General features: G+C 49.0%; 1 protein-coding gene across 4 annotated transcripts in view; it reads right to left on the bottom strand.

The window, feature by feature from the left end:
• Window positions 1-243: 243 nt before the first annotated feature.
• Window positions 244-24,557, bottom strand: part of CELSR2 (cadherin EGF LAG seven-pass G-type receptor 2) — a 112,102-nt gene continuing 87,788 nt past the window's right edge. Inside the window, exons 13-35 of one of the 4 annotated variants that reach the window (XM_081915366.1) lie at window positions 24,121-24,262; window positions 22,777-22,897; window positions 21,194-21,377; window positions 20,356-20,457; window positions 19,903-19,997; window positions 19,139-19,348; window positions 17,784-17,967; window positions 16,405-16,548; window positions 15,955-16,132; window positions 15,032-15,199; window positions 14,774-14,900; window positions 14,402-14,602; window positions 14,029-14,203; window positions 13,580-13,692; window positions 12,471-12,550; window positions 11,808-11,934; window positions 11,357-11,479; window positions 9,866-9,996; window positions 9,218-9,306; window positions 7,553-7,726; window positions 7,061-7,285; window positions 6,009-6,252; window positions 244-5,157 (exon numbers count right to left, since the gene is read on the bottom strand). In XM_081915366.1, coding sequence (XP_081771492.1) covers window positions 5,130-5,157; window positions 6,009-6,252; window positions 7,061-7,285; window positions 7,553-7,726; window positions 9,218-9,306; window positions 9,866-9,996; window positions 11,357-11,479; window positions 11,808-11,934; window positions 12,471-12,550; window positions 13,580-13,692; window positions 14,029-14,203; window positions 14,402-14,602; window positions 14,774-14,900; window positions 15,032-15,199; window positions 15,955-16,132; window positions 16,405-16,548; window positions 17,784-17,967; window positions 19,139-19,348; window positions 19,903-19,997; window positions 20,356-20,457; window positions 21,194-21,377; window positions 22,777-22,897; window positions 24,121-24,262 — 3,365 coding nt within the window. In that variant the 3' untranslated portion in view covers window positions 244-5,129. The remainder of the gene's footprint in view (window positions 5,158-6,008; window positions 6,253-7,060; window positions 7,286-7,552; window positions 7,727-9,217; window positions 9,307-9,865; window positions 9,997-11,356; window positions 11,480-11,807; window positions 11,935-12,470; window positions 12,551-13,579; window positions 13,693-14,028; window positions 14,204-14,401; window positions 14,603-14,773; window positions 14,901-15,031; window positions 15,200-15,954; window positions 16,133-16,404; window positions 16,549-17,783; window positions 17,968-19,138; window positions 19,349-19,902; window positions 19,998-20,355; window positions 20,458-21,193; window positions 21,378-22,776; window positions 22,898-24,120; window positions 24,263-24,557) is intronic. The other 3 variants (XM_081915368.1, XM_081915367.1, XM_081915369.1) reach the window with 3 other exon arrangements.

Raw genomic sequence — 24,557 nt, 5'->3', positions numbered from 1 at the left:
AGGAACCTGCTGTGTTTTCAAGGAGCTGAAGAATTTCTTGCGAATTACCAGTGGTCATGCTAGCATCAGAGCTTGGCAATGGCCTCCCAATATTTAAAGTGTGTTGCAGCTTTTCCTCCCCATTCACCCAAGCAGTGAGAAAACTCAAGAGCTTCAGCTCTGCCAAATCTTGCTTATTGGTTTTCCCCAAGACACAATTCTCTAGCACAAGATGTGGGTGTGGAACTGAAATGAAGTCACCTGCACAGAACTATGGTTTTATTGTTTAGTAGGTAAGGGGAATGAACCCTACAGTATTTACATTAACAACCCTACCTGTACACTTCAACTATTTTGTTTCCAGGGAAGAGCCAGCATCACAGCAGTCGTTAAAACATTTTGTTCCTCCAAAAGGTGAAACCACCACATTTCCCCCCTCTGATCTCCCCCCTACACCCTGGCTTGCTAAAAGGGAGAAGAGCTAGGCTTCTTAGGGAAAAGTAGAGTTGCCATTCTTTCCTGGTAACGCTTCAGCACCTTCAATAGCTACCTGGCAGGGAGAAATCCAACAGGTATAGCATTCCCTTCTTCCAGCCTGAAGATACAATAACAGAAAAGAAGTCTGTTGAATTGCTGTCTGTCGTGCAGCAATCCAAGGCACTGGTGCCCTACCAGCAAAAGGAGGCAACTGTATCTGGCTCTGCTGAAAATGACCCCATTGGCTATTGCAGAGGAAGGTGGTGGATTGACAAGTCGGCTGCTTTGGAGCTAATATTGACACACCGAGTCCACAAGGACATGTGCTCAGGTGGGGACGGTGGTGGCTGTGAAGTGAAGGATGTGGTGAGCTGTGCAAAGGAGCAGAGCCAAAGTCTGCAGCAAATGCAACTTCACTGCAGGTGCCAGTTCATTCAGACTCTCGACTCCTATTATATGGTCCATTTAGTGCAGGAACAGGGATGTTGCTGGGCTCCAGCTCCCACCAGCCCCAGCCAGCATGGCCAATGGTAAAGGATGAGGCAGAGTCCAGTGGCAGCTGTAGAGTCACTGGTTCCCCATCCCTCCCTGACTGAGTGCCACAGGGTCAGCCGATCTACCTAACCTCCCAGGTGGAAGATCCATGTGGCGGGCTGTGCCTTCTATAGGATGCAGCTTAAGATGATTAACCAGGAGTAGGCTGCTTCTCCATGCACTTCCCTAGACGTTTCCCGACTTCACATACCTTTTAACGTAACACTTCTGGTTCGAAGGACTTAGGTGGTGGTATTCTCTCCACCCCCTCTCACCCCCTTGACTCTCTAATTTGTCCCAGCCCTTCCCCTAGGATGGCACAGCAGCAGGCAGATAGTTGCCAGTAAATATAAGAATACACATCAAAAAGATAACAGTAAAAAAAATAAATTAAAATGCAGACACGCCAAACACATAAATTCTATCGATGGGCGAAACTGGTTCTCTGTGGACGGCAGGTTTAAGACTCAAAAAGATTTTGCAAATTGCAGTAATGGAGCAGAAGCTGAGTTCTTGCATGGTGCTTCGTCTAGGAGCTGCTGCCTCCTCAATCTCTGGTGCTTTTAAAGGTTTCATTAACACTTGGTCACAAATGGAGGGACATGCCCTCGCCGCTCCAATTCTGCCCCGTCTTGGACAGAGTAATGGGGCAGAAGACAGTTTGTTCTAGAAGTTAACAGCTGCTTCGAGAGAGCTTGTGCTGAATAATTCTTTTTCTCAATACTGCTTTTCAGATCTGTTCAGTTAGCGCTTTCTCCACATGAGAAAGAGCTTGCATAGGAAGGTACGGTAGACTATTCTGTGCACGGGGGTTGCAGACTAAAACCTTAGGTTAGAGGTACTGTAGGGATTGGGGTGGGGGGCAGGTTGAAATCTCCCCCCTAGTACAACTCCTATGTCTTTCCTGGTCTCATGGCAAGCGAAAAAGGTAGCAGGTGAAGCTTTTCCCAGCAAGCAGCTTCAGTAATAGGAATGGCTGCACCTGCTAGCTAGCTGCTTGTCATGTAACCTTGAAAGAGAAAATATTTGGCAAATGCTGGCAGGAAGAGATGCGTCCAGCTTTTCCTGTGGGAGGGGGCGGTGTTATGGAAGACATGGTAACAGTAACCGTTGGTCCTCCCTCCAAGCCATAATTCAGCACCACAGAAGGTATTCCTCGACTTCTGCAGATACTTCACTGGAGTCTAGAGATCCGGGACGTTGCTTGCTCTCGCTTGGAGTTAGCAATGCAAAGTCTGAGAGGGTAAGCTCCTCTTGTTGCCTCTCCTAGTCCATTTCTGAATTGGTTCTGATTGTTCCGTGTGTCTAAAGTTGATCAGCACATGCAGCTTTTGTTCTAGATGATTTGGTAGACCAGCAAGGACCAAGGGCTGCACCCAGTTCCCTGTGCTCAGAAGCCTCGGTCACCTACGGGAGGAGACAGGAAGTCCAGAGATTGCTTGATCTGTGTTTAGTGCTGGAATACCCATCAGATAGCATCACACAAGGGGAATTGTGGGCCCTTGCCTGTCGGGACCACCCTTATTTCAATATAGGTCTCCACTTTGCTTTAGATATGAGAATAAGTTGTCCCAAGTGGGGCTGGATGTCAAAGACAGCATAGACTTGCAGGTGGAAATTAGTCAGATACTATTGTTTTGGATAGAGAAGCGAGGGAAACACCAGTTTCTCCTTTCACTTAAATGGGCTTACCGGGGACACTAGTGGGAAGCAAGACTCTCTCTGGCTAATCCATGTATTAGAGAGGCTGGAACGGAGCCCCCTTGTCTGCTTAGCGTTGTGGGCGGCTGCTGCTAAAGTGCCAGGCTGACATTACACAGGTTCATGAGAATCACATCCATGTTAAAACATTCCAAGAAAAGGATAGGAATTGGCAAGGACAGAGGCCACTAAAAAGGCCTGACGGCAATGGCCAAGATTCCTAGAGGCGACGGACACAGAAGCCTTGGGGTGTGTTTTTTGGAACCATATCCTTTGACAAGCCAGACCATAGCAATGGCCAAGTCTCATTTAACTCCTCATTGTGCAAACCTCGAGCAAGTCAGTTCAAGCGCATCGTATCTTGCGCCCCGGCTAATGAGACTTAACATTGCTACGAATCTAAAGATGTAGCCCCCTAAGGGGCTTTCCATCTCTTTTAAATTAGAACATCCTTCAGCAGTGGTCAAATATTTTTTTTAAAAAAACCCACAACATCAAAATAAACAGTGCCTTCACCCCTCTTCCCCCGGCCACCCTCCCCCTCTTCCCCCAACTCCCTTATCAGAAAAATCTCTCTTCTCCCCCCACCCCCACCCCAAGGAACGTTATAAAAAAGTACTTTCCAAAAGGACCCAGCATGAAAATCCCCATTATGAGCAGGCATCAGGCTTGGCTGAGTGTAGAAAAATGAAGGCTTCTGAGGCAGAAAGGCAGCACCCTGTTGGCATGAGAGCCAGGTGCTATTGAGAGACATCAAGGCAGCATCCCGGCTCCAGCCTGGCAGCACGTGGACCAGGTGCTGATTGGCTGAGAGGAGCAGGGAGGTGGGACTTTTTTCTTTTTGTCATTGTCTACGAAAATAATTGCAGCATGGGCTGACGGCTCAGCAGGCCACACCCACGGCGCTCAGCACCTTGGTGGGCTGCCTCTCAGAGCATCCCCACAGGGCCGAGTCACTGGATTGGCAGGCTGAGCTTGGAGAGGAGTGGCTGTCACAACCAAAAAACGGTTGAAAAGGATGTTAGCCCTGGTCCAGGATGGAGCATTTCCACGGATGCCAACAGTGGCCCACTGGGGAGGTCCTAAGCCCCTGGTCCCACTGCGCAGTCTGGGGCACTGAGGCTGGCCCAGGGAAGGGGCTAGATCCACAGCAGACCCAGCAAATCTGTCCAGTCCACGGCTGTAGGTAGCATCATGGCGATCCTGCGACAATGGCTCTGGGTTTCTGTAACAATCCAACCACTCTGTTAAAACTGTCAGATCAGGAAAAGCCTTTTATTTTCCTTGAGACGAGGTGGTACTGCGCACCTGCAGGGAGCGCTAGTATATGTCTACAGAGTCCAGGGAAAGCTATTTGGACGATCTTTTCCTTCTCAGTTCTATGGTTGATTGGCACGACACCACGAAGATCTCGGGCTCCAAACTTTCCTATGTGCCAAATAGCCAGAGACTGACCTGCACATTGTTTTACCGTGCCTTAGTTGCACCTTGGGAGGTGTGCTTAAGCCCATGCTACTGGGTCATAAAAAGCATGATTATGATACACACACACACACTGCAGAGCAGGGGGATGAGGGCTCTCTCCTGGTTTTGTTTATAGCAACTGAGGTCTTAGAGCCTCCGAAGGAGTCAGCTTCAATGCAAAGCCTGCCTACTTTCTCCAAGCGGCACGTAGCTTAGGTCTCATGCAGGTCCCTCCTGCATGGCCAAGTCTGTCACGCCCTCAGGCTTTAATTCCAAGTTACCATTTGAGGAGGAAGATGCCATCTACATTTACCTCGCATGCTAAAACCTACGGTTTTCATTGCCCCCTGGCGGCAGCCATCTTCAAGTGCACAGGCTCCTAGCACAGCCCCATTGTCAGATATGCAAGCATCTTCACAGGTAATGCATTTCCAAGAAGCCTGGGCACGTGGTTACTGCTGAGGCTCCCCCAGCCCAATTCTGATAGATAAGAAAGAGAGAGAAATATTCCAGACACACAGCAGTTCCAGACTGGGCAACAAAGCATGAAAATCCCTGAAGACGTGGAGGTGGTTGAGTTTGTGTTTCTTGTTTGTCTGTTTTCACAATGATCCAAAGTGCATCGGTTCAAGTAGGTCCGCCTCCTGGGACCTGCTGTTCCCCTCCCCCCCCCAGGTGCCGGGGCGGCAGCTCAGTTTTCATTTGGCACTAGGTATGGTGGGTCCAGCTCCCTGGGCCGGGCTGGGCTGACGGAGACAACATTCCTCGCTGCGGTTTGAGAGCAATCCTGGCTCCCGGACTGGCCAAAGCACAAGGGAAACAGAGCCTGGTGCAGGCGTTGGCGTCAGATTGAGGTTTCATCGCTCCTGCTCAGTGATCAAACACAAAGCGAGACGGGGGACGGGGGGGGAAACAAACACATGAGCATGGTCGTGAGCAGGTTTGAGCAAAGCACCCCCCCTGGGGCTCGCGTGTTAATGGAGGAAATTAAAAAACAGAAATCTGGGCGAGATTGAAGCGAGAGGGGAGAGAACGAGAGAAAGACAGAGAAGGGAGGAGAGGCTGGGTTAGTGCCAGAGAGCTGAGGAAGAAGTTAGAATAGGACAGCATTCCCCCCCCCCCCACATCCACCCAGCCCTGTCCAGGGTCAGAATGGTTCCTAGCCCAACCCACTTGCTCAAGTCAGGATCTGCAAGGCAGGTTTGTGCCCAGTCCCTGAGCATCTTACAAGAACATAGGAAAAGACATTGAGAGTATCAGAGCCCATTGCCCAGAGGAAAGGATGCCTCATCTATAGCTTCTAGCCTCAGCCCCAGGATGCTATCTTCTCCCAATATCCCACTGGGCAAACTGGTTCCCATGCTCCCCACACATTCCAATAAATCTCCCCCCTCCCAGCCTACAAGGGGCGGCAAAGGGGCGGCTGACACAGCCTGTTTTTTAAGGCTGCCTTGACACCTTTTCCAAATTGGGATGTGGGGCATGGGGTGGCTCCTGAAGAAACAGGTATACTCCTGGCCATGTGCCAGGTCAGGATCTAGCCCGAGAGTGGAAAAGGCAAAGGAAATAGAAGTAGAGATTCTTAGCAAGCCCGTGTGAAAATAAGGTCCAGTGGAACGGCAAGAACGTTTAGCGAAAGCTACAAAGGATCTAAGGAGCTACAAGGCAGCAGACAGGGAGACATTTTGAGAGAGGCACAGCCTGGGGACAGGTGAGACACAGCGGAGTCGCAGCCCGGAGGATCCGATGCACCAGGCATGGTGTGGGCGAGGGGGCTCCACAGAGGCGGCGGGCTCAGGCGAGTGGGCTGTGGAGGGCATCGCCCCCCAGGGAGAAGGCTCAGCCATACTCACTCGGAGCCCGAAGAGTCCTCATCCACTGTGCCAGTCTTTATGCTCATGGTGATGGGCGTAAGGCCATTGAGCTGCTCCTGTAGCGTCTGGCGGGGGCGCGGGGGCCCTCCCCCACGGCTGCCGTCGCTCCCCGAAGAGCCGTGCGATGACACCATCCCTGAGCGGCAGCTGGAGAGCTTGTTGTGGATCCGCTGGATGCTGTTCTTCTCGCTGATGGGCGGCAAGCACTTCTTCTTGAGGATGCCTGAGGAGGGCACAAGGTTCTGGGGTCAAGGGAAATGTCCTCACCAGGTAGCAAGGTTGCCAATATGGAACGGGGAATTGGCCAATCCTGGCTTTCTGGAGCCAGGTATGGGCAATGGAGGGGCGGGGAATCGATGTTGCGGGAGAACATTCCCCATCATTCCTGACCATTGGCCACATCAATGGGGGCTGGTGGGAGTTGGAGTTGTAGAATCACAGAATTGAAGGGATCCCAAGGGGCATCTAGTCCAACCCCCTGCAATGCAGGAATCTCAGCACGTGGCCCCCCATCCAATTTGAAACCAGACCAGACGCTGCTTAGCTTTGCAAATGTGCTAGCAGTTTTATTGCTGCACCATTAGCTGTCAAGCAATATCTGGAGGACCACAGGTTCCACAGTCCTGGCATGAGGGTTCAGTATGCTCAGCACTCCAGACACAGGATCCCTATTCTGCACCACATAAAAAAGTGCTTCTGCCACCCACATTTATGATGTCAATCAAGAAAAAGTGTGTGAGCAGCTTCCAGTCACGCCAAGGGGCAAGGAGCTATGCAGTGTACTGACCACACCCTGAGCCCCACAAATCATATTCACCCCCATGAAATTTCACCAGGTAACTAACTGCTTTGAATCCTGTTTCTGGGCTGAGGCTTTAGGATGCTGAATTCTGCAACTGATATGATGAATAGGACTGGGATTCCAGGACGCAATTCTGCAAGGTACCTCAGATGGAGGGGGTCCCTTCTAAGATTTCATGGGTGAGCAGGTGAGTGGGCGTTGGGGGTCTCCCACAGTCAAACCTCCTTACCTTTCTGGGGCTGGGCTGTGGGGTGAGGCAGCGAGCCCAAGATGCCGTCCCTGGTCTGTGTCTCTCCATTCTCTCTGGGGATCTCCTCTGTGGGCCCCAGCCGGTCGTTCTTTCCCATGGGCTCCACGCGCAGCTTCTCTGAGCCAACATGCCCATCGCTCTCGCTAGCAGTGGTCACAAAGTCACCTGGCCAGTAAGGTTTCCCAGGGCCAGCAAGGTTGTCCACTGGGGGAAAGGGAGAAAAGAAACCTAGGTATGAACACAAGGTTTGTAAATTCTGACCTTGTCCCACCAGTTCACAGATAGGAGGGCTCAGATATCCCTGGAGGTTCCAGAAGCTGTGTTTTAAATCTGCTTTTTACCCCCCCCCCATAGTTTCTATTGTTTTTATGTTGTAGAGAACCCAAAGAACTTATGGTTGGCAGGTGGGCCGGGGTCTATATAAATGAATAAAATGAATAAATAATGATAATAAGCCGTCCCCAGCATTACCCTTTGGAGTGCTGTGTGCTGGCAGCTTCTCATTGTTGGGGCACAGCAAGTTTTCCCAGCAGGGCTCCCTAGGAAATTCTTCATCCTCCTCACTGTCAGAGGAATGGGTGGAAGCGTACGAGCCACTCTGGTCATCCTCCAGGGAGAGGTCGCTGTCTGAGTCAGTGTCACGCTCTGTGTCCAAAGGGGGGGTGTGGTTAGAGAGAGAGTGTTCATCACTGTACCTAGGCGGAGGGGGCTTTCAGTCTAAGAACCATCCCTGTTGCATCCAGTCTTCTCCCAACTGGTGCCACACACAAACACCTGGTATCCCTAAGTCAAGTTGGTTTTAATCTCAAATTTGCAAGAGTCCTGATAGTGAATTGGAGCAGTCCTTACGAACCAAATCAGCTGATTTTCAACATGTGTGGAAGCAATTCGTTTGTGCATTCACTTCCCTGCAGGCTCAGTTCACAGTGACCTACATTTATTACGCTTCCATCGAAGCGACATTCTGGTGACAGCATAAACGAGGAGTTTCGAGCTGTGCATGTATGTGGCATTCCTCTTGGCAATCACACAACTGCTTCAGCAAGTGCCTGTCTTAGCTCAGAATCTATTCCTCTCTCCTAGTCTATGTCAGTTTGATTGTGTGAAATGGCTCTGATAAATATCTGGATAATTTTCTAGGAACAAAAACAAATTCTAGTGGTGTCTGTGTTTTCGGAGTCCAAACTACATGCAATGCAGGAGATCTGTAAATGGATCACATGACTTTTTAATAAACCATCAAACAGTCACAAAATTTGATACCAGCAGAACTAGGAGAGCTGGTTTTAACCTCTCCCCCCTATGCCACCCCTCCCCCAAGTTCTTATCAGCATCCAGGAGAAAGTGGGGGGGGGGAATCAGAGAAACAGTGTGAACAGAAAGGGTTAAGCACCCCCTTCCACAACACTGCTATAATCACCAAAGCATGAGCTTCTTGTGCCTGTTTTAAAAGTAAAAACAGCCACCACCATTACTTCTATAGAAACCAAACAATATTGGACATCCAAGTGATGTGTGACTTGATGTAAAGGGTCTAAACACATGCATCTTGGATCGTCCAATGTTGTTTAGTCCAGGGACCACCAAGCACGAGAAATGAAGCTCACTGTTTTGTACCTGTTTGTCTTTGATCATGTTATCATTGCTCAAATTCTGTCCATCGCAATTTGCCTTTCATTAAATTTGTTTTATCTCAGCCCAGTATGGCGATTTATGGAAACAACACTATTGTGTTCAGTCCTCCTGAAAATGGCATGATCACCTCTTACATAACAGATATAATTATATTCCTACATTTTTCACTACTTACAGAGTACTGTGACTATTACCAATTGTCCATTATTAAGTAGCCAACTTCCCCAGTCAGTTTTAGTTCAAAAGCCTTATTGGAAACAAAACATTTTGTCTATCCGTGAATGACACAGATCCTCAGCAAGATATCCACACTGTGAAAAAAGCACTGAGACACAACAATTCCAGTCATCTCCCTCACCCTCCCTTCCCCTTCATCTTGAAAATCTCCTGTGACATTAAGAACTGTATGGCACATGCCATAGTTTTAAAGGCTATTTTTGAATACAGATTCATACAGTTCTGCAGTTTTGCTTAGAAGTTGCCCAGTTCTCATCTCCTTACCGTTGCTTGGATCCTTAGCTTCCAGGAAAAGTGAACTGGGATCTGGAGGCCCAATGTGCACCTGGCTGTTGTTCAAGCCAGATTCCTCCCTGTAAGGATAATGCAGGAGAGATTATAGCTGCTCGGAGCTCCTAGAGTGCAGAGGGGCAAGCCTTATGCCAGGCAGGAAAGTTGTTATAAATTCTCTGTACACCATGTTCCTGTGAGTGTTGAGCATATTCACCTTGAGGGCAAGAAAGACTTGCATCATCAACATTATAAAAAAGCAAAAGGCCCTCGAGGCATGCCTTTGCTCATGTCAGTGACAAGCGGTTCAGAAAAGGAGTTCTCAAGTGGCTGTCCCTTATTCTGACTTCAGCAATCCAGAAGGAACACTATTTGCTCTGCTCTCCCCTGAGTGATCAACATCAAGAAACAGCCTCAAACTAAAATCCTTAGTACAGCAAAAAGAGAGACAGAGAGGCAAGCCTCAAAGGAGCAAGGAAGAGGCAAGCCTCTGCAGAAACTCTCCTTGAGGTCATAATAATTCACGAACTGTCACTGAAATGGCAACAGGCATACTACCTACCGCCTCTGCCCAATATTAATTCTTCCCACCCTATTTTCACATATCCATTGTGCAATGAAGGGCCCTGGAACTGGAATTACCTGAGCACAAAAGGGATGTAGCTGTGCTGACTCTTGCCGGAGCGGACAGTGCTGTGCAAGGAACCAGTGGAGTCTCCAAAGGGCGTGTGGTACAGCTGCCCATCAACATAGGTGTTGTTGCAGTTATAAGCCTGGTGAGAGAACACTGTGATCAGAGGAGAGAAAACCCTAAGAGCAGCAGAGAGGCAGGAACTGCCTCCCCTTGTATATATCTCCTTTCTTCTCAGCAAATGCATTCCAGAGCTGGGAGTCTTTTCCCCCACCTGTGCTGCCCCTATCATTAGGCAGAGTGAGGTGGCCACCGCAGGCAGCTGAAAGGCCAGCACATTGTTGCTTTTGAATAGTATGCTTGCAGCCAGGGAAGGGAAGAGGCCCATGTGAGGATTTCTGCTTCAGGTGTCAGCTCTTAAAAGGGCCAACCCTTAAAATTGTGAAGACAGGGATGAAAGGGTATAGGTGATGCCTGGTGAAAACCTCAGAAGTCTGTGGACTGGAGGTTGTGTACAATTTCCAGTGGCAGTGCCGTATATCACTCACACTTCTTCTACATGGCTAGCAATAGCAGAATAAATCCGGCAAAGCAAGCAAATACATTTGCTTAATTGCATTGATTCATGTAGGTTGCCAAATCCAGCTTCTTTTCTTGGCATAGAATTGGAATCTGATTCACTTTTTCTTTTAATAACAGAACACACAACTAGCATGGCTGGTATGATAAACCGTGGTTTGATCATGATAGGAATAATAAGCCTAGTGCCCTCCCACCCTGGGCCTATGCATTCTGCCCTCTCCTTCTTCAGTACAGCCACAATGAGGAATGACAAAGTGTTTACTTCTGTAGTTTGTGGCTTCTTCCAAACCCAACAAACCAGCTATCTTAACTTTGGTTTGTTTAAAACAAATCAGCCACAAACCATGAACTAAGATTAGTCAAAATTTAGGGTTAAGGTAAAGGTAAAGGTACCCCTGCCCGTACGGGCCAGTCTTGCCAGACTCTGGGGTTGTGCGCCCATCTCACTCAAGCCAGAGCTGCACACAGAAACGCCGTTTACCTTCCCGCTAGTAAGCGGTCCCTATTTATCTACTTGCACCCGGGGGCTGCTTTCGAACTGCTAGGTTGGCAGGCGCTGGGACCGAACAACGGGAGCGCACCCCGCCGCGGGGATTCGAACCGCCGACCTTTCGATCGGCAAGCCCTAGGCGCTGAGGTTTTAACCCACAGCGCCACCCGCGTCCAAAATTTAGGGTTAGTCAATGATTAATTCAAACTGCAAATGAAAGCTTCAAATTTGCTCCTTGTGGATGTACTAGAGGAGAAGAGGGGATAAGTGTGTAAGCCTGAGGTTTGCCTAGGATTCCTCCCATCAAGCTAAACCACAGTTTATTATGATGTCCAAATGCATGCTATAGAACACTGCTTGGTCATACATACTGGTTTTCACTGCTCCTTGCTTAAACGGCTACTGGGTTGCCACTTCCTCAAACACTCACCGCTGTCAAGGTAGATTTGGTGGTGAATGTGGGGTCTGTGCCATGCTTCTTGCCACAACTAGATTTGAGAGCCTTCCTCACTTCTTTGCACAAGAGGACACAGAGGATGAAGATTAAGGGCCCCTGTGGAAGAAACCAAACAGATCACAAGTCTTGACTGTCTTATCCTGGAATATCCCGGCTTGCATTCAGGCAAACATCAACAGCATCAAGGGGAAGCCCGTCACTTATTCCCACCTTCTATCCCAAATGGCATCGCTGTTCTCTTCCCACCTGTTTCTTCTGACTCAGAAAAGCAAAGAGTAGCACTTTCCTTCAAAAACATGCTCAAAAGCATGATATCCAAAGTTTGCACTGGACGCCACAAAATCCAGTCAGGGTTGACTGATCTTGGGGGATTTCCCACCAGCTCCTCCCCACCCCCCGAGCCTCTGCCTGGTGCCCACCATACCTGGAGGCAGTTGAAGCCAGCAAAGAGGTAGTGGAAAAGGATGGCATCGCTGTTGACAGACAGCAGGGCCAGCAGCCAGGTGATGCTGATCAGCAGCAGGGAGACAAAGCCTGAGCGCAGGCCGGAGCTGCAATGAAGAAGGAGCACAGTCAGTGGGGTCTCTCCCACACAGCCCCCATGGGACTATGTCCACGGGCACATGCCATCCCTGGTCCCCAGCAACATGCTCTTCACAGGGATACCATGTGCCAAAAGCTGTGGGGCACTCTTGGCTTTGCCATATCAGTTCTAGGCTTTATGGAGAAGGATTAGGTAGTGCTCTCAAGAATGCTGGAAGTATCAAGGCTGGGTTGGGTGTGACAGTGGGTAGCCATCAACAAAGGGGGGAAATGACTTGGCCAGAGTTCTGTAGGAAGTGAAAGGGCGGCACAAAGTGCTGTATGCAGAGGATGAGGAAGGGGGAACAGGATTTTGCAGCTGGGAGAAAGCAGTGTGGCAAAGGCAGCAGCGGACATGGCACAGCCCTGGAAAAAAAGCACATGGCAGCAGAAGCAGCAGAGATGACCAAGCAATGGCATCAAGTGGCAAGACAGTGCAGGAGACACACAGGAAGATGGCGATGTGCCTTTATTGTGGTGGAGCAAGAGCAATGCTAAAACTCACACTGTCCCCTTCTTCTCAAAACCCTGTTGCTGAGCAGCACAAGTGGCCTTGGTGGCCAGGATGTAGAGGAAGACACTCATCTGTGAGGAGAGAAAGGGGAAAGGTTAGCACCTGCTCTCTTTCCAGCCAATCCAAGGTCCTCCCTCAAACCCGGACTATTCCCATGCCATTAGAATTAGGATCAGCTCCATTTCTTTAGAATGCTCTGGGCTTCCCCGTCTTGCAAAGATTAGCTCTCTCCCTGTATGACGGTGCTGGGGGTGGGGTGGGGGGGAACCTGGAAGCCCCTGCCACAATGGGGAGGGGGGAGCTGTGTTTGAGGAAGTTGCTTCTTTCCAGTTCCACTGCTGCAGGTGATACAATGGGATGCTTTTCTTTCCCAAGCATCTCCCAGATATCTCCAATGGGGAAAGAGAATGATAGAACTAGACAGCCTCTCTACCCATGGCTGGGGCAAAGCTAAGCAGAGAATGGAGGATCTGGATCCCAGCTCCTCTTTTTCTCTATTTACAGGAGGGGTGGGGAACGGTATGTGGCTGGCAAGCCAGACACTGACAGCTGAGCATCATCCACCTGTTAGTCACCTGCTGTTACGAAGCTAGACAGCAAAGGAAGTGCCCTTCCCAAACAGAGTTTGAAGCAGGTACTGCTGGTCAGCTGATTGGAGGTGCCTGCAAAACGTAGCTATGGGCAGGGATCAGCTCCAGTGTGGAACTCAGCTGGGAGCCCCTGAGTGGAACCAATCCCAGTGGGGGCTTGCATTCAATTCCACATTTACAAAGCACCAAATGCAAGCTGGTCAAGGAGCAACCAGGAACACACTCAAAACCATTCCTGTGCAGCCAGGTCTATAACTGCCCCCACATTTGACGCCACATCTGACATTAGGTGTGGGGCATTGGGTGGGAGAGGCTTGGGAAAAGTGGGCCAATTTACAACCCTCCCTAATTAGCCAAGTTAGGGTCCACAGGTTCTGCAACGGTGATTTAGTGCTTTTCCCAGAGCATCAAAATGGTCCTATACTTGCCCCCATAAAGTCAGGCAACTTCTCTTTGATGGTATATTTACATTTGCTTTTTCCTCCACCAGCCTCTTGTATCTCTACTCACCGCAACAGCAAAAACAATGGGTCCAGCGAAGCTCCAAATCAGTGTATCATAGATGGAGAGCCAGCAGAAGTCTGGGTTCCCATAGCCTTCAGGGTCCAGGCCCACAGCAAGTCCTAAGCAAGGATGCCATGCAGAACCATCAGAAGAGTAAGAGGAAGCATTTAATCACAGTCAGATAAGTAGCTCACGGCCAAAATAGCAGGAACTAGAACTGAAATGCACCAATACAGCTAGACCTGCAGCCAGTCCATCTCAGCCCTATCCTTGTTTTAGGCCAGGCTTCTCTGGCTATGGTCTGGCCTCAGGTGCTCACCACAGAGCGGGCAGGGCAGAGCCACTTGCCCCCACCTCCTGCTTTCCAAACTAAGGCTTCACAAAGGGATGCTGAGGCCTCGGAGTGGTCAGGATGGCCCTGAGCTAGGAGATGTTGTGTCTGGTTTGGGCCCCACCTGTAATGAATGCTGGCACGCCCCATCCAACCATGTAGTAGAAGCGCATGGGGCCGTAGTTGATATCGCGCACCTCGCTCAGCATGCGGTAGATGTGCAATGCTTCCAGCAGCGCCCAGGCAAAGGTGCACATGTACAAGAAGTGCAGCAGGATGGCAATGACTGTGCAGGCAAACTGGCAAGGGAAGAGAGAAGGGGAAGCGGTTAGGCAACACCAAATTCGCACCAGTAGCCATTAGCAATGGGCTCCCCACCCACAATGGAGACCACATTGGTGCCTCCACCTATGGCAGTGACCAGAATCATGGCTCTGGCCTATTGAGCTGGGCTTCTTCTTGCCCCCACAGCTTCCCACCCCACCCCAGGAGCTCACTGGCAGGTCAGCCTGATTGATGCCCAGCAGGAAGATGAGCTCAGAGAGGAACAGGGCCACCACAAGGTTCTTGCGAATGCTTTGCTGGTTGGATCGCAGGGACCGCAGGCCAGCCAGGAAGAGGAACGTGAGCAAGAGGCTGCCCAGCGTCACAGCAATGGAAGCGTAGGTTATGGTCTTCAGGGGCAGGATCTCACCATTCTGGGGGGAAGAGAGAGAGGGAGGGGTATCAATGGACACGTAAGAAAAATGATTTAGCAATGAGATCATGTTCTACCACCTTTGTGAGGCAGGAGCCTTATCCCCATCACAATCCCACCCCTCTCCCTTCAGGTCATCTCCTGGAGATGAGTCCATGACTGTCTCTCTCACCTCTCTGCGAGAAATGTCCATCAGCACGGCAAAGCTGGTCATGTGGTTACACTGGCAGCTGACATGGGTCTCGTTCCTGAAGACAACCTCACAGCCTTTGGCTGACCAGCCACCAGTCCCACTGACCCTGGGAAAACAACAAAGTCAAGGTCAGGCTGCCAGCCTTAGAGTGTCACTGAGTGCCTCTCCCTCAACCCCCACCCCCCAGCCCGACATCCTTCATCACCCAGGCCTTGTTGTCTGGGCAGTGGGACTCACAGAATGGAGTGGTTCCAGAAGACGCAGATAGGTTTGGTCCGCTCCTCAGTTTCCAGCAGCCGGAACTGCACCGTGATGGGCTTCTCAAGCGCCCGCTGCATCAGGGCATCGTTGTCATGGATGCTGATGCTCACCACTGGGGTGTTGATGATGGGCCGCTTGGGGACTCTGTGAGGACACATGGCACACATTGAACCACATCCCTGTTTCCTACATGGGCCTGTGAAGTGGCCCATCCCACTGCTTTCTGACAACTGCTAGCACCACACACTAATACAAAATAACAACAAAAACAGTGCGAGAGCCCTGCTCCCTATTTAAACCACGAGCACTGGAAATCATCTGCATGGTCAGAGGTGGGAGACATTTATCATACTGAGGGTCACATTCTCATCCAGACAACCTTCTGGGGGCCAGAGAGAGAGAGAGAAATCACATAAATCCATCTCCCCTCCAACCATGCAAGTAAGAGGCATTATCAGAGTTCAGTGACACATTCCCGTCAGGCAAAAATACTCAAAGAGAGTGTGATGCAGGGCCAGTGAGGGCGTCTGGCCTAGCAAGAGTGGGAATGGCTGAGGAGGTGTGCCCTGAAGAGAGTGCCAAGGGCCCAAGAGAGAGGCCTGGAGGGCCACATTTGACCCCTGGGACTGAGGTTTCCCACCTTCATGCTTAGTTGGCAGGGGACGAGGAAGCCATATAGAAGCTGACGAGGCTTTAACAACAGAGAATGGAGCCCAAATCCTCCAGCATATGGGAGGGTGGGGTGAGAATGACATTAATGGACCCCTTTGCAATGGATTTTTGAGGTCTCCAAACTGGCCTCCCCTAAGTATGGGCATTGTGTATAATATCCGGTATCTGAGATACCCTCTGCTTCTGAGTATGTGTGTATATTTGGGGTGGGGGCAGGTATATGTTACCTCAGGCTCCGTTTATCTGTGTCATACTGCTCTGGAAGCAGACCAGCCAGTGTGCGATAGATGATCACACTGGCAATGGCCTGTCCCTCGTTCAGATCTGGGTGCCTCTTCTGTCTTGTCATCAGGGCAGGTTCTTCTTCCTCACCAGGGAGATGCTTGGCATTGGCCATAGAAGGTTCTGGAAAGTGAGCATGAGACACTGACTGAGATATTACTTTGCCTCAGAAGCAGGCCAAGTCAGGCTGGATCCTCTGTTTTTTATTTCCAGAATTTATAGACTGCTTTTCTGCACAAAATCACCCAAAGCAGAGCTCTAGTTATTTTATCTTGAGGGGAATCTTCCATGGACTTACTGGACTCACCACCGCCTGTCGAAAAGGGATGTCCTGTTAAAGAAAGCCCTACAAATGGCCCACTGTCCCCAACCCTTTCTAGAAAGCCAAGACTTACGTTTGCTCTCTGGAGCTTTGAAGACACTTTCAGGTAGGATGACGGCAGTCTCTAGGTCTGCAGGCTTCTCACCTCGGAGTGCCTCATAGTGAGGCAGCTTGGCGCCAGCAAAGTTCATTTTCTCCAGCCTCACTACAGAAATAACTGGCCAAAAAGAATGCAAAAGCATCTTATCATTAGGCAAGCCAGCTGAATGTCAATTTGCAGCTTAGGCTGGAGATGCAGGCATGTTCCTTCCTTCCAACCCCAAATTTATGACTACTGACCTATTACTCCCAACATTTCCCATGATCCCCAACAAATTTTCCCATGAGTACCAACTCTAGACTTTGGGCCAAAAAAACATAAGATTTCAAACCATGAGACAAGTAGTAAACCACATAATCAGAGTGTCTGTTCATAGTAACAGGGCTCTCTCTGAAACCACCTCACATGTTAAATGAATATATAAGGGAGCTAGGAGGCCAAGCTGTGTAGCTGGCAGCTGGAACAGGTGGAGATTAGAGCTGTTATAGTTATGTTGTTTTACTTACTGTGACCTCATTTTGAATTAATGTTTACAAAAACCTGTTTGGCTCAAAGTCTGTTGCATATTTGCATTCTTGTTAGGGTCGCAATATTTACCGTATTTTTTGCTCTATAAGACTCACTTTCTCCCTCCTAAAAAGTAAGGGGAAATGTGTGTGCGTCTTATGGAGCGAATGCAGGCTGCGCAGCTATTCCAGAAGCCAGAACAGCAAGAGGGATTTCTGCTTTCACTGCACAGCGATCCCTCTTGCTGTTCTGGCTTCTGAGATTCAGAATATTTTTTTTCTTGTTTTCCTCCTTCAAAAACTAGGTGCATCTTGTGGTCTGGTGCGTCTTATAGAGTGAAAAATACGGTAGTTGGTTCACTCATTAGGTGAATTGATTAAAAAAACAAAAAAGGTATCCTTGATTCAACAGGAAACATCTTAAAAATAATAATAATAATGATCGGCTTTTTCAATAGAAGAATGCACAGAAATGGTGAAAAGCAAGCATCTTCTCACAAGAGAGATGGGGAGCTTGTGGCCTTTCTGCTGGTGATGGACAGCAACAACCCATCCACCCCAAACAGCATGCCCAATGGTTAGGGATGTGAGTTGTTGGTCGATGGTACAGGTGCTACATCTCTATCTTAAAGTAAGCATTCCCTCTCTCACACAGAGGGAAATGCCTCTTCGTCACATGCAAACATCATCACAAGTACTGTACAATTATTCAGTAGCACTTCCTTATTCACCTGCAAATGTATGCATACTTAACTGATGGCCTCATCAACTGAAATGCATACAATTAGTCGATTCGCAAAGATTCCTTTCATTGGGAAACAGCCCTAATGGCTATCATGCTCTCACCGATGTTGGGTGTGATTATGGTGAAGGGGTTCAGGTACGTCTTGCGCATGTTCTGGGCCAGAGTGCTGGCGTAATCTTCAAAATTCTTGAGCAGCTGTGCCGTGCCACCCTCTGACTGCTGGATCAGCTCCCAGTGGCGCTTGTTGCCATTGTCCAGCAGGGTGCTTCCCACCTTGAGCAGGTTCTGCAGGGCCAAAGGAAAGTACAATGAGAGCTGCACAAATGGCGTGTAGTTCCTTCTGTGGGCAGGACGGAGGACTGACCACGGCCAAGCAGCTGCAAGAGCACCATCACAGGACAGCTTGCTCGTTCCTGGGATTCCCATGCCAAGGGACAAGCAGCTGTCCTGGTGCTCACAATGTTTGTGGCCTTTGAGAGCCTAGTGGAACCAAGAAAGTGATCTTCAGCTGCAGTGGCAGCTGATGCCCACTGGGACTGGTAGGGCATAAAACAGGGAAGTCAACACTCAGTGAAGCCAGAAGCTAATGACAGACAGAGCCAATGATTCCAGCTTTGTCCTCATCCTTTACCCTGCTGAGTTCTACAAAGGCAACACAAAGACCGAGGAGGACAGCCAGTGTCATCTCATGGACTGGTAAAAAATAAGAAGGTGGGTGGGTTCTAGTGAGGGCAAATTGAGTTTGGTGGAATGGTACCTCAATTGCCCTAAAGCATGAGCCTCCCCTGCTCACCTGAGGATTTGGCTTTGCAACAAGATCTACTTGGGATTGCCCCGTACCATACCCCTTGCCAGCTGAGATCCAGGCCAGTGTAATTCTCGGTCTTGATTATGACATATGAAAGCCATGGGGCCATGGGTAAGAGCAGGTTGCTCCAAACTCAAATGATGCAAAGAGTCACATTTCATCCAAGCTGAACTGACCTTCTCCAGCATTTTCCAAGTGCAACACTGAGCAACTTGGTTCTCCCAAAGGTGCAGCAGGATGCTCGTCATCTGCTGACCCGCTTGCTTTGGGAGCCCCTTCTCAAGAAGAGCCTGCTAGATCAGGCCAATGGCCCATCTAGTCCAGCACCCTATTCACTCACAGTGGCCACCCAGAGGCCTGTGGGAAGCCTGCGAGCAGGACATGAGCACAAGAGCACTTTCCCCTCCTGCAGATTGCAGAAAGTGGTACTTAGAAGCATTACTGACTGCAGCCATGAAGGCAGAGCACAGCCATCCTGCCTAGATGCCCTTGATAGACCAGGCAGGCACCATCACAGCAGCTTTCTGGCACTGCAGCAACTACAACAAAACCTATTCCGTGTTTTGCCTGTCCTTTCTGATCTTGTGTGTCCCTTTGCCGTGACTTTCACAGTTATAGCCTCGTGGGAACTTGAGCCTATGGCTTTACCTCTGTGAAGTGCACGTCCTGTGTTGCAGCCAAGCCAAAGCCTTCTTGGGTGCTTTCATGCTTCAGGAGCTGAGCTGAGAGTTGATAGGCCACCTTGATGTCACTGCCAAAGAAGCTGGCTGTGTTCTGCGTGGCGTTGCGAAGCTGGAGAGCCACCCGCTGAGACTGCTCCGTGTCCAAGATGGACTCGTTCCGCCACAACCTCTCGGCCTACTCAGCAAGGAAGAGAAAGGCACTCAGAAACCGGATCACAGACCAAATGCAGTTCCCAGGCTACTTCAATCTCAGCTCCTAAGTGCAAGAGATAGTGAGAACCATAACCCTGCAGGGTGGTTGTCCAGGCTGGGCTGACACTGTGTCACTCCAAGCACTGAATGAAGTGCTTGTCACACCATTCAGCATCCAGGAAACCTGTGCTTTCAAGATTTTAGCTCTTTTGGCTGTAAGATAAGCATGGAAATTAGAGGGTGATGCAGGGTAAAACCTAGTGCTCTATATAGGTCCTAAACCTTCACAAAATCGAAGAGAATTAGAATCAATTATGCCAAAGATGTAAGCATATACCCATTGTAAATTTTGCTATAGCTTTTCGCAATGTGGAAAAACATGTTACAGTGGGTTACCTTGCTTAATTTGCTCAGGCCTCAGATATGTGCTAGCTTGGTACAGGTTAGAGAGTTGGTAGGTGCATTTGCCTGCAGAGCATATGCAATTCTGGTGGTTGCGAGAGCAAAGAAAACGTAGAGTGAGGAAAGAGCACTTACAAAACCCTTGAGAGCTGCAAAAGTCAGCGAGGTGCAGTTGAAGAGGTTGGGTGCCAGCCAGCCCTTGTGTTCATCGCAGTGGCGCACAGCAGTGCCTATGGGGCAGCAGGAGGGAAGGGTGAGTTGTGCACATCCGACACAGAGGACTCTGGCCCACATGTCACAATACATTTGTTTGCATCTAAGGGGCCATCGGACTCTTTGCTTTGCTACTATAGACGAACGCAGCTACACCTCTGAAATTTGCAAACACTCTTTTGTATCTAAGCAGACAGGCTGGTTCTTTCTTTCTTTCTTATTTAAGCTAAGCATGTGGCACACAGGGAACCCTTGACCAGAAGCAAGACAGACCTCCTTGGTGCCAAGGAGTGCTTGGTTCATGCAAGGCTTATGCGGAAATCAAACTGCCCACCCCACATCCACACAATATACGTATCAAAGGTGCTTCATTACCGACAGATCCTCTGGGGCAAGGTGCAGCTGCAGGCAAGCCAAAGCGGGTGCGTGGCCACCAAATGTTTGCTTCGATGGCACGTGGGCAGCTATCATAATTCACTGCAAAGGGGGAAAGCGATAATTTGTGAGCAGGGATTTCCTTTCCATGCAAACTCACTGTGGCTCTTCAATGAAGCATGTAGGAGATAGTCTGGACATCACACTCTTGCAAATGTTTGGCGCGCTCATATGTTTGGGGCAGAGAAGCATGAGCAACGAGGAATCCTGGGTCATCAAGGAAATAACAACCCGCTTCTGAGATAATTGATTGTGCTGCGATTCCTTACTGTATTAATGAATTGCCATGTTTAGAGCTAATTGTTTGTTTGTATTGAATCTGAGTGCATCAAGAGAAGATTAGGACAGAATGTGATGATGATGATGAAAACTGGAGGCAATGAAAAAGGACAATGACCTTGCAGAACTAGAGCTGAATCCATCTCCTCACTTCATCCAGGTAGCCCTTAGTCCAAGGGGTGGCTAACCTGCAGCCCTCCAGGTATTCTTGGATTGCAACTTCCACCATTGCTGACCACTGGCAGTGCTGCCTGGGGCCGATGGAAGCTGGAGTCCAACAACATTTAGGAGTGGATGGTCACAGGTTCCCCCTCATTGCTCCAGTCACTCAATGAACACCAACTAGGGAACACCTTTCACAGAAGGCAGACTGATCAGTAACATCACTTATCCAGTCCCACAACATGGCCAGAGATTTGACTTAGCAACCTCTTCCCTGCTTCAGCTCAGCAACGGAATTCCGCTCTACTCAGCCCGTTCCCAAGGAGTTACTGCTGACCTTCGCAGCCATTGGTGGAGACTTCTGCAAAGGGGTTGTCGCAGCGGTCACATCGGCGCCCAATCACGCCCGGTTTGCAGGAGCACTGCCCAGTCTCAGCGTCACAAGTTCGAGAGAGAGAGCCTGTGGCGTAGCATTCACAGAGCAAGCACATGCCACTGTCCCCTGGTCGATAGTGGTTCTCCTACGGAACAACAGGAAGGCATGTAAGTCCCAAGGAGCAGGGTAGAAGATTCTCTGTAGCTCAAGAGCAGTCTACAAATCTCCTGGCTAACCCAGCACCTAATCCCCCTCCCAAAACCTCTTTAGAGTCAACAGCAGTTTATTTTACTTTATTTAAGAGATTTATAAACCACTGGATCAAAGAGCTCTCTAAGAAGTGTGCAAATAAAACTGCAGACAGAATACAGCTAAAATCTACAAACCAATTAAAAAACAAATGAAGATAAACCCAACAAAACTTTAAAAACAAAGGTAACCACTTCTTCTTTTTTGAAAACATATAATCTGAAGTTAATTATTCTCCAAGTACTTCCTGCAATAAATGCTGCTTCCCATTAAAACACAGTTCACTAACACAATTCACATACACTCACCAAGGATGGAAATTCCCAAGGTACTGTTATGATTACTAAACAGTCAGCACTTTTTTTGGGGGGGTGCAGGGGGGTGCATACCCCTAAACATTTTGTGAATCTTTGTACTTTTGTCCATTTACTGTATTTATTTTCCCCGATTTGAACTATAAAATGGTGGTTTTCTTGAATTCAAATTGAGAGTGCCCCTAAACATTTTCTTTAGAAAAAAGCACTGCTACCAGTCATTTCTAATCTAACTCACCCTCCTAACAAGTCTGTGAGCTATGTTAGGCTGACAGGGAGAGAGAGAGAAGGGGGTGGGGGGAGTGATTTACGTAAGACCACAGAATGAGCTTCTTGAAGCAGGAACCAGCGCCTGTGCCCAGTCTCTTAATTTAGTGATTTTCACACCACATTCAAGGGAACTCCAGAGTAGCTTGGGAGAGTATCAGGATTTCTCAATTAGAATCACCAGTCGTGCTGGACAATGATCCATGCAAGACAACTGGGTCACCACAACTGCTCATCCCCTTCAGCAGAGATGGGGAACCTGTGGTCTCCATTTGTTGTTGAAATCTAACTTCCAACAGCTCCAACCAGTCTGGCCAATGGTTAAGGGAGTTGTAGTTCAACAACACCTGGAGAGCCACAGGTTCCTCATCCCCTCTGTCCTACAGCGTGCAATTGTAGGGGGAAGTTGGGTGTCTTCTAAGTCAAACTCTCTCAATTCAAGAATGCTAATACCTGAGGCCCAATAAACATTGCCTGAAGCCCACATACTGTGTGCCAGAATCTTGTGCAATATGCTGGAGTTCCTCAGCAGACAAGTTTATTTGGAAAGATTTCTGAAGGAAGAATATTGAAAAGCCACTCTCCTAACTAAATAGTCATTTTCTGCCCATGGGTGGAACAACTGCAAACAGCTAGGATCCCTCTTCAGTCCTCCTTAAACCCCTGATTGCAGCTCTAACCCCAACCGGGACCATCAGATTAGGCAAGGCCCACCTTGCAGCGACACTCTCCGTTGGTTTTGTTGCAGTCAGGGTCAAATCCTTTGCCGACATCACAATTGCAGGGTCCGCATATAGGGTGCCCCCACCACCCCCGTGGGCAGGGCTGAGCAAGCCTGTCACAGAGAGAGCACAGGGCCTGTTACAATCACACACAAAAAATAAGAACAAGTCCAGGCAGCAGCACCATATATGTGGGGGAGAACAGACGAGAGAGAGAGAGAGAGAGAGAGAGAGAGAGAGAGAGAGAGAGAGAGAGAGAGAGCTGCCAACAACAAAAAAGAATATGCGTCCAATACTGAAAAGCCTACTTTGATAAAAGTCTTGGAAACTAATTGTGCTTTGAGGGACAGACTTCAGGGGGTTACAATGTGTGGTGTTGCTTCTTTCAGGCACCATTCTTTAAATCTTCTGCTCTCATGTGGATGACGACAGTTGTGCTTTTCAAGCCGTTGATGAAGAGTTTATGACTCAAAGTATGTAGGATTTCAACATATCTGCTTATATAGAGTCTTTTGTTGTTGCATCACACTATGCAAGGCAACCTCCCTGTCTTGCATAGACGCACAAATCACACTGTCAGCTTTGCCTACCTTCTGCACTCACCACCTAAACGCATGGCAAGACTGTCTCCTGCTTTCATACCCACAAAGCCCTTACTGCATCTACTACCTTCCCAGACTGAGAACATAGAAGCAAATATACACAATAACAGTGGGTGCACTCTCTACCGGTAGCAGCCCCAATGGAAATAGCAAAATGTTGGAAATTAGGTGTGGGGCTGACACTTGACTCCTGGTATATGTGTGTATGGACTGTTGGGTTAGTGGGAAAAATTGATGTGTCAACTTCATGGTGCCAGAGGGAAACTGGACCCATTATCATTCTTTGTAACCTGGCAACTTTTATCTTGTACATGCATAGGGACAACCAGACTCAAAGACCACTGCAATCACAATCTTTGGAGAGAATTAACGAGAGTGAAATCATTGATTTGTTATGCTTTATGACTTTCCCCCGTTGATGGAACAACCATCTAGTTGAATTTAATTAAATGTGTTTGTTGATGTCTCAAAAATTCAACAAAAACAGTTCTTTTAAGAGAAACCCGTTGGCACAGACTAATTTAGAAATATGCCCCCTCCCACTACAACTGCTTATTCACAGCACTTTCAGGTACAGAGACATATATCAATATCCTCCCCCACACACCTGCAGCTCTTCAAGGATCCATTTCTACATGCATGCTGGGAGTTGTACACACCTATCAGAACAGTCGCACACCCACCCATGCACACCCACCAGATGCCCTTTCGCAGAGCAGCAGGAGGCAACTCACTTGTTCTCGCAGTATGGCCCAAAGTAGTTGTCTGGACACTCGCAGGTGTAGCCATGAGAGGAGCTGGGCTTGCGGGCGCACACGGCTTGATGCTCACAAGGGTTGAGCGAGCAGACATTGGCACAACTGTCACCGTAGTAGCCTGAAGCAGCAAGGGGAAAACCTTGAGCCCTATGTCATCCTCACCAGTGTAACTCTGGCCAGAAACTCCAGTGTAAGGGTAAATGGAGGACACCCCTAACAAGAGTTTCCGGCTGGGCACAGAAGGAAGGGAACCACCTGTCAGGGACTGGACTGAGGAGGGATGGTGGAGACCTCCTCCCCTCCTCCTGAAGCTTCCAGAGAAGAGAAAGACAGTATAGATTTTCAACAGTGGTTTGCAGAAGGTCACGGCTCAGAGGTAGATAAGGGACAAAGTTGGGAAATAATGGAAGAAG

This window comes from Podarcis melisellensis, assembly GCF_964234715.1.
Source record: "Podarcis melisellensis genome assembly, chromosome: 6".
In the NCBI taxonomy this organism is placed as follows: domain Eukaryota; kingdom Metazoa; phylum Chordata; class Lepidosauria; order Squamata; family Lacertidae; genus Podarcis; species Podarcis melisellensis.
The sequence above is the reverse complement of the archived record's forward strand: the minus strand, read 5'-3'. Positions and strand labels throughout refer to the sequence as shown.